The following is a 14,702-nucleotide window of genomic DNA, read 5'->3' on the forward strand; positions in this document are numbered from 1 at the left end:
TGTATCACTAATTATTTTTCTCTGTAATAGGAGTAGTAAAATATTGACTGATATGGTAAAACACTTAAGTTTAGTTAATCTTTATAACGTTTTTATATTTAAGAAAAAAATTAGGAAAATCTAAAACACTAACTTTTCCTCTTCAGTAACAAAGCATTCTTCTTTGACAAATATTTGCTAAACCTATTAAGTTACTTTTGAATAAATCGTAATCAGTATTAATAGTGGCAATAGTTAACTTTACCATTTGCAGAAGGCTGTCCTGTAGCCCAGCCCATTGATTTCTGCACAGCTTTTTTCCAAGTGGCATAACGAAATTCACTTTCTAGAATCAAAAAGGAAAATTTAACTTTTACTGTGATGTTTTAGCCATAAACCACCAAGATTTCCCTTTATTCTGGCCAAATTATCATAAATGATAAACTGGTACTTCTGTTATAAACTATAATCATTTATCAAGCTTGCTTTTTTAATAGAGAAAAAGGTTTATTATCACAATGCAATATTTAAAAAGAAAAATATTTATTTATGCCCTTAATGCTGGAACTTCAAATAATACTTTCTTTTTTTCTCTCCAGAGGAGAATCTGGAAGCCATAAATTGCATAAATTGCCTGTAAAGTTATTTGAGATTGCAATCAATACACAGTGTAAAGTTTTGGAATTCACTCTAACGTTGTTGAAAGCTAAGCAAAAGTTCATTTTGAAGCTTGTTTTTCAGACAGCATGATACTGGCTTTTCTGCACTAGGAAAAGTTTCTCAATTTATATTAAAGGAAAAATACATGTATATTGACTTTCTACTGGCATTATTATAATCTGAGTAATTCATTACTATAGAAAACATTTTGGCTTCAGGATTTACACCACTCATTTGAAATATTGTTCAGTTGTTTTTCAGTCATGTAAGCTCCTTGAGCTCAGAAGCTGTCTTTCTCTTTCTATCTGTATTCCCTACACTTAGCATAGTGCCTGGCACATAATAAGCACTTAATAAATGCTTGTTGATTGACTCTTATGTAATTCCTGTCCATTTCTTTTAAAAAAAATTCTCAAGGAAGTATCTAACCACTAAGTTTGAGCCCTTCCTTTAGACCATTTTACTACCAACTTAATCCTGAGTTATCCATCTGCTATCTTTCTCTCTCAATATGAATAACCCATCTCCTTTTCTAGGCATAAGGACAGGAACATGTTGTTCAGTAGTTTGAGTTGAGTCTAACTCTTTGTGACTCCTTTTGGGATTTTCTGGACAAAGATGCTGGGTTTGTCATTTCCATCTCCAGATCATTTTACAGATGAGGAATTCACAGGGTCACACAGCTAGTCAGTGTCTGAGGCCAAATTTGAACTCACAAAGAGGAGTCTTCCTGACTCCAGGCCTGACACTGAGCCACCTAGCTGGCCCTCATTTGAATCAGCTCAGTTTTGAGGATGTCTAATATTTTCAGTAATAACTTGCATGACTAAAAATCTATGCTAAAGGAAGGTGGAAACTGTTTCAATTTTTCTTTTCCATTGCCCAGCACAGTGCTATAAACATTATGGGCATTTAACGAATGATCTCAGACTGATGATTGTATGGGCTACATGAATTTAGTTATCTAATTAATTGAGCTTCAATCATAATCTCTATTTGATCTAAGTTCTAGCATGACATGTTAATGATTTTGCCATCTGCCATGGAATCAAATATAATCTACCTCTATACAGATGAATTCCCACTTCATGTGAATCTCCCTAATCTTTTTCCTAATCCACATCACACCAAATGTTTGGGGAAAATTCCATCTAAAATTTTAAATTTCAACATGTCCCAAATGGAACTTACTACTTTCCTCCATAAACAAGCTTTTCTCCCTAAAATTTTCCTACTACTGTTTCAGGTACCCAGGTCTCTCCATCAGTTTGCCTCTCCCTCTCTGCATCTCCCGTTGCTGCCAACTCTTGTGAATTCTACTACATTTTTCATGCATCTTCCTTATAAGTCTGCTTATTCATGTGAACTATAGGTAATTTAAATAAAGAACTTCCTTTTAAACTGGATACACTCTGAAGAGTCGGGCAGGCACTTTGCTTTCAGTGCTGCACATACATTGGACCTTGGGCTCTATAAAACTGGCTATAAGGAGATTCTTCTGGAGATAGAATTCAAGCTACTCTATTACTTTATTGCCCTCAATTTCCTAGATACAATAGGCTGTAAAAATAAATCTATCATAACTCATTTTAAAAGGGTGGGTACTATGGAGAGGAAATTACTGGGAAGTAATTGTTGTGTCAAAACAAAATGCACTGATAAAACATTTTCATCACCAATAATTAGACTTTAATTAGAATACATTTTAGTCAGAAAGCCACCTAGCTAAATATTTCATAATCCCATGTAGTTTTACTCTACAAGTTGTGGATTTTATAAACTCCTGAAAGCTTCTACAAAATTTTGTTTTGGCCCCAGCAAAACTGGGCATATCTGAACTATTCAGATATGTAAAGCACAAAGCAAATTGTAATAAATATACATAATGAGACTGATTTGAAAACAACTGTTATTTTCTAAGTGTACAGAACTTTTCTTACTGTATTTTCCTTGTACTGAGAGTTGAATCTAATTGTTTGCCACACTACTCTCCCAATATTACTTAAAATATCTCTCACATATAAGTGTCTGTGGCTTAGCTCCATTTATTAAAGCAGGTGTTGATGAGGACAAATAATGGTATAGTTACTTCTACTCTTTTTTGCTGCTGTCCCCCAGTCCCAGAAAACATCCTTAACCTCACAATTATTTCATAATATGTGCTATTAGTATCAGAGGGCATAGAGTTAAGACACCATGGATGAATGAGTCTGAAATCAATCAATATATTTGGAAGGATGCTTTTAAAATATATCTTGTATGAAGAACAGTGCTCTAATACTGAAAAGCCAAATATTTTTATAAGGCTAAAAACAAAAACACCCAATCCATCCTAAACTATTGAGTGCACCTCAGTTTTGCTGAAGTAGAGTAGGAAAAAAAAACAGTCAAGAAACATAATGCTTAGCACAGTTCTTGGCACATAGTAGGCACTTAATGTTTACTGATTGATGTAATAGTAAGATTTGCTATTCCCATTATGGAAGTAGTTAAAATCACTGAACTTGAAGTCAGAAAATGTGAGATTTGAGTCTTGGCTCTGCCACTGGCTAACTGTGTGACCTAATAAAATAGGGATGACACTCGCTACTACATGTACGGTTGTTGTGAAGGTCAAATGAGATTGTGGGCATGTATACATAAACATACACACAAGATGATGTATAATGCTTGTAATTATACAGTGTAAAAAATGCAAATTGATATCAATAAGATCCCATGTATCTATATATAGTTTACATAAATATAAGTGTCTACTACAAAACAAATGTACATATTTTAAAGCAGTAGTATCAAGCTCAGAAATGGATGGATTCCTTGTGAGCCACCTATTGACTTATTGAGAACCACAAATTAACATCCATATTGTACAGAATTTTTGTTTTGTTAAACATTTCCCAATTACATTTTAGTCTAGTTGGGCACACTTGGGGAAATTTGTCGCAGCTTTCACACCTCTGCTTTAAAGAATACTCTTTAAAAGAGTTTGTCTTTACCTTCTTCATTGATCTGAGGTTCAAACCGTTCCATTGTGACGGCTGATAAATCTTCAGGGTCAAGACTCCAAACCCCAACTCCTTCTGCAGCACCTGCCGCCATGGCAGCACCCAGTGCTGTTGTTTCAGGCATTGAAGGCTTTACTAAGGTGAAAAAATGCAAATCAGTATAAGCATTAAATATACTTAAAATAGCTTTCAAATTTACAATTTTTGTTCCTATCAATTTTGGGGCATAAATGTTTACTAACCTACTGGTATACAAAGAATATCTGCTTGAAGTTGCATGAGAATTTTATTGTTGGTCATTCCTCCATCTACTTGCAAATGGCTGAGTGGAATTCCACAGTCTTTATTCATGGCATCCAAAATCTTAAATCAATATAATTTTCTAATTAAAATACAGTATCAGATATATTGTAAATAAGCTTTGTAGTATTCATAGAGAAAAATTTTTATTTTATTTCTAGAGATAGGAATTAAAGTTGAAAATATAGGTCAATCTCAAATATCTGTACAGAAATTATCTACTCTTCCCTACTAATCCCATCAATTGTACAAACTAGTTGTAGTATTAGCTTAAAGAAAACAATTCAGGGCAAATCTGCTGCTTTCACAGCTTTTTATATACATATGCAATATATACACGTATATACACTATGCCTTCATTAAATAGCAAGAAGTAAAGAAAATATGATAAACCTGGGCCTGATTTTTTTTTTACCTCTCTTGTTTGGAAACAAACAGCTTCTAATGCAGCAAAGGCAATATGCTGTTTATTGGTGAACTGAGTAAGGCCACAAATAATCCTGAAAACAAACAGAAGTTGTGAAAATCAGAGTATTAGAAGATTGTCTCATCTAACTGAAAATTTCCAGAACAGGCAATTTTTTGGGGGGTAGAGTAGCAGGGGTTGAATTTCATGAGGAGAGTATACTGGGATAGCACTGAAGAAGTAACATTTCTTACATACCCTAGTTTTATATCTATGAAATAAAGAAACATTAAACTACTCTAGTTTAGACAATGTCCCAGATTATATAATTTCTCCACAAACATGAGGAATCAAAGATATTGAAACAAAATTTAACAAGAAGCTCTTGTTAAATGATTTGCATGTCCTTAGTACTGGGAAGTCCTAGAATTACATTACCCCTAGGTCTGAAAAAGGTTTGAAAAGTTTCCCTCAAATTACTTAAAATATCTTTAAAATGAGGGAGCTATGACATTAAAGCAATTCAATAAAAGCATCAAGACAGAAATAACTATATTGTATTTTTATCCATACCCTCTTGCACTAGGCTCCCAGTATGGTGCATATAATCCTGAGAATGCTGGAACAAAATAGCAGCCATAGGAAGTGCCCACCTCGTTAGCAAGCTTTTCTAATATGGGAAGAAAAAAAATCTTAAAATAATACATAGAAAAAGATAACTGTTTAGTGTTGCTTCCTGCCCTAATGTAACTAGGACAAAGATTTTTTGTCTCCTACTAGTACAGCAAAAGATATTCTCTTTATTTTAGAGAATTTTAAATAACTACTATTCTATCTAACAACGTAACCCTGGCCTCCAACCCCACTCCAGATAAAAATGATACTACAGAAGTAAAAGGTAAAGTATTAGGTAGTTCCACTTTCGTCTTCAATAGCCTGGATTGTTCCTTCTACTTCGTAAGTTAGTGAGTGAAGTGGGCCCTAGTTATATTTATTTTTTTCACTTGTCAGTCATTTGACCAGCAACACACTTTTGGATATCACATTCCTCCATCAAACTCAAAAAATGGATTGAAGCATACATAGGTTTATCAAAAGTTTGTTTTGTGGGTTTCCCAAATTCCCAAAGAATTTATCAGCTACTGTATTTGGCTAGTTGGTCCTCCCCTGATATATAACCTTTGAAGCCCAGGCTTACACTAACACAGTGACCAGCAACAGACTAGAGCTTTTGTACACTGATAAGGCTAATGTGAGGAGAGTAATGAAAATTTTTAAAAACTTATTATTCAAAGACAGAACAAAAAGCTGTAGGTTTAATCAGCATTATTTAGGCTCTTTGAGCCTTGAGCTTTTGGAATATTGCTTCTTTTTGGAAATCTTTGAATTGTAATTACAATAAACTTTTGAGTTTAGAGTTTATAGCCCATCAACAATTCAACAACCACAGATTAATAATTTTTGCTCATTATAAGATTTTATGAAACATTTCATTTTCATGCTTTTCAAATCTCAACTTGGATTAAACTGATGTCAATTTAATGGAACAGAATTAACCCCCATATAATTATATATGTGGAAATAAACAATTGGTGGCTGTGCATCATATACGATATATACTTGTATGAATGTATACATATCTATCCAAGGCTTGGAATAACGTTAACATAAACATTTATAACAAAATGTTTATGGATGTCCTGCAGTATGGTAGAAAAATGCTGGGTGTGTGCTTCTCAGGCCTGGTTTTAAATCCTGCCTCTGCTGCCTCCTATCTATCGATTAGGCCTTGGTTTCCTCATTTCTAAAATGATGGACTAGATGACTACACTACATGACTACTCTACTACTTCCAGCTCTAAATCTATGATCCTGATTCAGATTTTCTAACATTTCAGGACTACCAAAACACAAAAAACAAAACCACACTCACCAATTTCCTCTGAAGACTTTAAAATACCAAGATTGTCTCTTAGCCAGCGAACAACAGCACCAGCTATAGCAACAGATCCCTAAGGGGAAAAAAAATCTTAAATGGAATTTATTCTTACAGTCCAGGAAGAGAAGTTTATCACTATCACCCCACTGTGGAGGCTATCTGTAAATTCACTGAACTAGTAAAAGAAAATTGACATAACTATTGCATGTATATGTACATATGTGTGTACATATCTATGTATCTTATTCTTATATATCTATATATCTATATTTATATATCTATATCTATATCTTAGCTAGGTGGTACAATGGATAGCGTCGCTGGGCCCAGAGTCAGGAAGATTCACCTTCCCGAGTTCAAATCTGGCCTCTGACACTTACTAGTTGTGTGACCCTGGACAAGACCCTTAACCTGTTTGCCTCAGTTTCCTCATTTGTAAAATGAGCTGGAGAAGAAAATGGAAAACCTCTCTACTATCTTTGTCAAGAAACCCCAAATGGAGTCAGGAAGAGTAGGACACGACTGGTTTTAAAAACATCTGAAATGAATATACAGATCATATACATTATGTGTATTAGCAAAGGGAAGTCAATAAGATAAATTTTCATCGTATAGAGTTATAGCATACACCTTTGTTACTTTGTCTGAATATAGGGTAATTTTTTTGTCTGTTTTTGAAAACTGAAGATATGTTTAAAGTCACCGTGTTGTATGTGTATGTTTCATGTACACATGCTTACATGTAAATAAATATATGCACCTTTTAGGGGTAGTTTTTTGTTCAAAATAACAGCAAATTCATTAATTATGACATTTACAGGTCAACTTTCAAGTAAACATATGTTTCAAGAATTTTATAAATTTATTGTCACAACTATTATCTATTAAGAGTTCTGTTCCATGAATTTTTACTAATATAATTAAATACCAACTGATTTACACTTCTTAGAAGGGGTCTATTTTAAATCAAGTGGAGAAGGTATAATGACCTAAAAGCTAAAGAAAAAAAAGACTATGCCTAACAAAAGAGCTACATAGCTAAGTTATAAATTTGTTAATATATTTTATGCATGTTATTTACATCTAACACTCAGTAATTCAGTTTTAATATGCTTTCTGCAACCACTTCCCTTGTACTGTATTTTCCACCTAGCTCAATTCTACTATTCTCCAGTCTTCTTCCTCCATTATGCCCTTTAATTCCTACTGAAATCATTCAACGTCCCTTCATCCTGGTTATCTTTTCATACTTTTTACATCTTATCTTACAAAAGCCTTGCTCTCTGGAAAATTTAACATTTCCGGTCACCTTCCCCTGGACTAATCATTCTACTTCTCATGCCCTTTAACATGCTGCCTCTTCTTCCTTCTGTCCTATACTCTTTATTTCCACTGAAGTTTTTGGACCCTTCTTCTGCCATCACTCACCAACTCTTCTCCTTTGAGGTCAGTCTCTATTCTTGTTGCTATGATCTACTAGTTTCCAAGTGGCTGGTCTTTCTCTCCTAAGTGCTCTCCCCCAACAACAACAACAACAACAACAAAAACCTTTCACATTTAGGGACCTTAATACACATGCTGGTGTCCTCCTTTTATCTCACCACTGCTCATAACTGCTACTGAACTCCTATTCTCCTCTCTCACCACATTCCTTTCCTTCTAACTCTTCCTCTGTCTTGCTCCTAATTTTTGCACATTGCCTTCCCAATGAGAATGTTAGCTCTTTGAGAGCAGGGACAAAAATAAGAGTTGATTTACAGACTTATAGAAACCACCAGTTACTCCATTCCTTTCTGTTCTCCCAGTCCATCACCTCAGATCTCTCATCATTTTCTCTCCATAGTCTTGACCAACCAACCTGACAAATTAAATAATATACTATCTTCCATGCTTGAATCTCTTGCCACTTCCTCTCCTTCCTCCTTCTCATTTATGCATTGAGCATCCTCAATCACCCTCACTATTTGCCTTCTTCTACTCCTCAACTACCATTATATAATCCTGTCAACTGTGTCTACTACAAATTTGCGATAGAGCACAGGGCCTGGAGTCAGGAACAGTATCTTCTTGAGTTTAAATCTAGCCTTAGCAATTACTAACTGTGTGACCCTGGGCCAGTCTCTTAACCCTGTTTGCCTCAGTTTGCTCATGTCTAAAACGAGTGAGAAAAGGAAATAGCAAATTACTAGTATCTTTGCCATGAAAAACCCAAATGGGGTCATGAGAGTCAGATACAACAGAAAATGACTGAACAACAACAAAAATCATTTGGACTCTCATTGCCATAGGGCATAACTTTTATTGATCCTTGATTTCAACTGCCCTAAGCAGTTAAAAAAAAATTCTAGATCTTCTCTTCTCAAGCTCCCAACTTATTCTTTTTATCGTCTTCTCCTTACCTTTGAGATGCAGGTGGCTCTTCTTGTCAATATCAATTACTCTACTTTTGTCCTCTATCTTATCTCCCCTAGAACCTTGCCCCATCACTCATTGCCTTTATGATAAATATATTAAGTCTCTCCTTATCTATTGGCTTTTTCTCAATTGCCTACAAATACTCATCTATCACATTTTAATTAATTTTCCATTAGCAGAAATTAATTTTCTCTCCCTCATCACTATGCTCATTGGAAAATCAAACTTTTGTAATGAATATGCAAAAGTCAAGCAAAACAAATTCCTGAATTGGTCATATCCAAAAATATGACTCATTCTGCATCTTGAATCCATCACCTGTCAGAAGATGATTTGTAATCATTTCTTCTGAATCATGGTTTCTATAACATTAGGGAAAAAAAGCCCTTTCACTTTTACCCTGCTGTATCCTGGAGTTATCATCCTATAACCTTCTCACTTTTAACACCAAATTCCTAGAAAAAAAAATCATTTATATTTCTATTTACTCACAATTCATTTTACTTCTCCAACCTTAGTAGTGACTCACCCCATAACTCTATTGAAAATGCTTTCTCAAAGGTAATGTTAAGGCCCCACTGCTACTGCCTGATATTCCTCCTACACGTTATCACTCCTTTTCAGGATTCTTTGCTGGATCATCATCCATCTCCTATCCTCTTCGATGAAGGTCCCTTTGGGCTCTTTCCCCTTTTCTCTTGCTACAATTTCTAAGAGAGACTATCTAATATCTAGTTATCTAATATCTTATCATCTTCCATGGATTCAATTCCCATCTCTGAAGAGAGGAAGAGGACTCTCTTTTGCACACACACACACACACACACACACACACACACACACACACACACACACACAAACAGATACCCATACATATACACAAATTTGTGATCTGAATGAATCTCTCTTAGGAGAGTGAAAAACAAATTTAGTATTACCTTGTAAGGAACTCCAAATACAATATTAAAAAATTCAACTGGCTGCCTCTTTTTTCATTTAAAGTCAAATTCATTCGATCAAAACAGTTCTGACAATGAGATAAGAATCACTGAATCTTTAATCTATAAGACAGGGTGAATGCTACCACCAAATTTTCTTTTCCAATCAACAAGCTTGAAAATACCAGACTGGATGGCATATATTTCAATACTGATTGGTATGGTGGAAAGAATGACAAATCTGGCATCAGAAGACAAGTTAATATTCTGGCCCTGCTATTAAATACTACTTGGGTAACTTATTTCAGTCAGTCAATCAATAAATGTTTATTAAGCACCTACTTACTATATGGCAGGCACTGTGCGAAGTTCTGGGGATACAAAAAGTGGCAAAAGATAGTCCCTGCCTTCAAGGAGCTCATGTTCTAATGCAGCAGACAACAAGCAAACAAATAGTTATAAACAAGCTAATACAGGAAAAACTTAACAGAGGAATATATAACAGGGGAATAACAAGGGAATAAATTGAGAGAAATAAGAGGGGTTGGAAAAAGCTGCCTGTAAAAGATATGATTTTAGTTGGGACTTATGGAGGCCAGGGAGTTCGGTAGTTGGAGTAGAAGAGAAAGTTCATTCTGGGCATAAGGGGCAACCAGAAAAAAGGTCCAGAGCTGAGAGATGGAGTGTCTTATTTGTGGAACAGCCAGGAAACCACTGAGTAAAATGTAAGAAGACTGGAAAGGTAGGAGTGGGGTAAATTATGAAGTACTTTCAACACCAGAAGATTTTGAATTTGATGCTGGAGGTGATAGGGAGCCACTAGAGTTGGGGGGGGGGAGATGAGTGTGTGTGTGTGTGTGTGTGTGTGTGTGTGTGTGTGTGTGTGTAAGAGAGAAACAGAGACAGAGACACATGGTCACTCTAGCAAAATCACTGGCAGCTGAATGGAAGATGGATTGCAATGAGGAGAGTTCTCCTCCTCACTTCTGGAGAGGTAGATCAAGCAGTAAACTACTACAATAGTCCAAGCATGAGGTGATATGGGCCTGTACCATTGGTGACAGTATCAATAGAGAGATTAGAGTGCTTCTCCATGAGTGAACAGTTTATTGCTGACCTGGAGGGAAAGCTGAGTCAGCATACAGGACTGATGGAGAAGAAAAGAAGTAGGCAGCTTTCAGAGACTTGGTGTACAGCACTGCATTTGCTTATCTGGACCAGAACACTCACAAACATCAGGACTGATTTGATGAAAATGATGGGGAAATTCAGAAGCTGCTAAATGAGAAATGAGAATGAAACTCCACAGGAGCAGGACAGCTCATCTGTATCCAAGAAGGCAGCAGTTAACTCGATCAAAAGTAGAGGACTGGGGCACCTAGGTGGTGCAGTGGAAAGAACTCTGGCCTGGGAGCCAGGAGGACCTGAGTTCAAATCTGGCCTCAGACACTTGACACTTACTAGCTGTGTGACCCTGTACAAGTCACTTAACCTCAACTGCCTCAGCAAAAAGAAAAAAAAAGTAGTAGAGGATAAGTGAAGCTTAGAGAGATGCACAATTCTTGGCTCAGTAAGAAGGCAGTTTTATGCCAACAGTAAAATAATCTAAAGTGCTTCTATAATACCCTGAGGACTATTTATGCACCAAAGACCAAAGACTTGATATATCTCAACTACTCAGCGAAGATGGAGCCACACTCATCAGTGACAGACATGATGCTAGAGAGATGAGCTGAAGACTTCCAGAGTATTCTCAACAAACCATCATTAACTAATGCTGAAGCCAATGACCGTATGAAGTAAAATACATTTAGAGAAAAAGAATCCAAAACCACCTGGGGGAAGTCAGTTAACTACTCTGGGTCTCAGTTTCCTCATCTGTTAAATGAGGTGGCTGAACTAAATGATCTAAAAAAAAAAGTGATTCTATAATGGATTTGACTAAAGGACATCTCAGAAAGGATCTAAGTAAATGAATTCTGCCTGCTGCAGAGATTCACCTAATGTGCTACTTTGAGAGTATCAGGAAAGGTGCAGAAAATAATAAACACCCTAACTTTACAAAAGGTATTAGAAACCGAGAATACTGAGTACAATTCTAGTTTCAGTAATTCAAGAAAGAAATAACAACTAATTTTAGCAACAGATAGAAAAATTTGTAATACTTAGGTTTAAAAGAAAAAAAAAACTTTCCAGTCTGGGAAGATGACAACTGTGGGATTGTAAAACCATGGAGGGAGATTTGTGAGCTTTACTTATTAGATTCTAGAATAAAATAATGTGCCCTCCTGCAAATTTTAAAGAAATATTAAGGAATAAAAATGTTAAACACTATAGAAAATGTATGAAATTCTTACTCCAGAGATAGAACTAATCAACTATCAAGGTTTAAATCAATAAACTATAAAGTTTTAAAATGGATAAATAATGCACTTAGGTTATTTGTATCCTAAATCTTCTGAAGACATACAAAGGCTTAGGAATAATCTAAGCTAGAAGGGATATTATTTTCTAGTCCAAGTTCCTCAAGTTGATAAAGATACGAAGACACAGAGAGATTAAGTAATTTGTGCAAAGCCACACAACTAGCTAATGGCAAATTTAGCTCAGCCCAGCGTAGTGCTAACACACCATGCTACATCTTAAGTGAAGTGAATTTACTTTCAATTCACAAACATTTATTAAGCATCCACTATGAACAAAATACACGACTCCTGAAAAATCTTTGATTCCGTCATCATATTTCGGAAACTATGCAGTGTAATGACATCTCTCAAAATATTAAATTGGATTAATAAAGAAAATGCTCTTTGAAAACCTATAAAAGAAAATAAGCCCTGTACTCTAACACAGGAAACCTGGACAAAATGGGTTATTAAATTGGTAGAAAATTGGAATGCTATAGATATAACCAATTTTCTATTAACTTTCATTGATGCATTTGACAGAGCTTTTAGATAAGAAAATGTAGGATGGATAATCAGTTAGATGAAGTTTTAGCTAAATGAACAACTATTTAACATTTGATTAATGGATCAATACCAATCTAGAGAGAGAACTCTATCCTTTGTCCTGTCAAATAATTTTAGAAGTGGAAAAGATGTTACCTCATTTTTAAGATAAGCAAATTAATGCCAAAGAGCTCTTTTTTTTTTTGGTGTGTGTGTTACCAATAAATCAAAGATTTAAAATGTTTATGAAATTTCCTGATGGTACAAAGCTAGGAAAGACATATAATATATTTGATGAGAGAATCAAAAGTTTTCCACAAGCTGAAATTATGAGCTTATTAGATAAAATTTAAACAAAAATTTAACTAACCATTTTGGTTCAAGTAATCAATTGCACAAGTACAGGATAGAGTACAGGATCCTCAACAGTAGGTCACATGGAAAAAAAAACCCTCGATTTTGCAGTTTACCCACAAATTCAGTATAAGCCAACAGTATTAAGCAGTTTCTAATAAAGCTTATAGGACAGCTAGGTGGTGCTGTGGATAGAGTGCTAGCACTGGAGTCAGAAAGACTTCCTGAGTTCAAATCTGGTCTGAGACACTTACTAGCTGGGTAAGCTAGTCACTTAATTTGAGCAAGTCACTTAACCCTGTTTGCTTCAGTTTTCTCATCTGTAAAATGAGCTGGAGAAGGAAATGGCAAGCCACTCCAGTATCTTTGCCAAGAAAACCCTAAGTGGGGTCATAAGGAACTAGACAAGACTGAACAACAACAAATAAAGTTTATGTAGTATTAAGCTGCATATAAAATAAATATAAATCAGACTGAGGCAGGTAATAGTCCCATTTCATATACTAGGCACTACATTTTAAGAGGGGCAATGACAACTAGAACACATCCAGAAGAAGGTAACCATGATTGTAAGGTAACTCAAATTCAAAGTGATTGAAGGAATTCAAGGTATTTAGCACAGAAAAGGTAGAATTTGGGGGGATCATGCAAAAAGGAAGAAAGCTCTTCTAATATCTGTAGGACTGTTTTGTAGAAGAGGTAATAAGCTCATTCTGTATAGTCTGTACAGCCAATGGATGGAAAGTAGAAGTAGGAAGATTTCAGCTCGCTAAAGTAAGTACTTTTCTAATAACGAAAACTAAAAATAAAAGATATTTGCTATCTCACTCTCCCAAACCAAGTGTCCAATAAAGCCAAGATAGGTAACTATTTGCCTTCACTGTAGCAGAAAAGATTTCAATGATGGGAGAATTTCACTTCCAACTTCCACCGAAAAATAGGGAAAAGAGAGAAAACCTGAACAAAATAAGAAAATGAATAGTGAAGAAATAGAGACTGAGCTTTGGAGAAATTTGAGACAGAACAATATCCAGCTTCAGATTCTGTCAATGGCTTCTGTTAAAAAAAAAAACAAACCAGATCAAATATGATCACAAAGAATAAAGATCAGAAGAGAGGGACTCGAGAAGGTCATTTTGCTAGGCAAGAAAGAAAAGGTAAGCAAACAATTGATAAGCTTAATACAGGTAAAGTAAGGTGTTAAGAAAAACAAACTGGTGAAACAAAGAAATTAGTACAAAAAAGAAAAGTAAATGTAGAGCAGTAGTTATATTACCAAAAGGTATAAAAAGATTAAATAAACATCTTAAAGAGGTGCTTAGGTTAGATGTAAACACTGACAAGTCTTAAAAAAAAATGAGAATCTATATTAGTATGGAGGAAAGGGGGGAAATTTTGCAGAAACTTCACTGACTTTGTGACATCTGTATCTAACATCAGCAAGTCACTAGGAGCCAACTAAGTTTACAGTAGAAAAAATCCATGACAGGAAAGGCAAGAACTAAAGCTCATAGACACTCAAAAGTCTATACACTAATGCCTAAAATTTATGCAACAAACAATAGGAACTAGAGGTCATAATGTGAGGAAGCAAATTTGACCTTAGACATATCACTGTGACTTAGTAGGATGAAATTCTATTTACACCTTATTCAAAAGAAATAGTTTAAGTAAAAAGAGCAACAACCATAAGAGGGCAGCATGTCAAACATTTGGGTGAAGATCAATGAAGGGGAAAAATAGAAGCCATTTTGC

At 35.2% G+C, this 14,702-nt stretch overlaps 1 protein-coding gene across 5 annotated transcripts in view; it reads right to left on the reverse strand.

The window, feature by feature from the left end:
• Nucleotides 1-14,702, reverse strand: part of GK (glycerol kinase) — an 83,364-nt gene that overhangs the window by 13,574 nt on the left and 55,088 nt on the right. For all 5 annotated transcript variants that reach the window (XM_020980056.2, XM_020980055.2, XM_020980053.2 and 2 more), the window contains 6 exons: nt 6,284-6,362; nt 4,924-5,020; nt 4,360-4,444; nt 3,887-4,007; nt 3,636-3,779; nt 245-325 (listed from right to left, as the gene is read on the reverse strand). In XM_020980056.2, coding sequence (XP_020835715.1) covers nt 245-325; nt 3,636-3,779; nt 3,887-4,007; nt 4,360-4,444; nt 4,924-5,020; nt 6,284-6,362 — 607 coding nt within the window. The remainder of the gene's footprint in view (nt 1-244; nt 326-3,635; nt 3,780-3,886; nt 4,008-4,359; nt 4,445-4,923; nt 5,021-6,283; nt 6,363-14,702) is intronic.

Source organism: Phascolarctos cinereus, unplaced genomic scaffold (assembly GCF_003287225.1).
Source record: "Phascolarctos cinereus isolate Bilbo 61053 unplaced genomic scaffold, phaCin_HiC Scaffold_726;HRSCAF=1367, whole genome shotgun sequence".
In the NCBI taxonomy this organism is placed as follows: Eukaryota; Metazoa; Chordata; class Mammalia; order Diprotodontia; family Phascolarctidae; genus Phascolarctos; species Phascolarctos cinereus.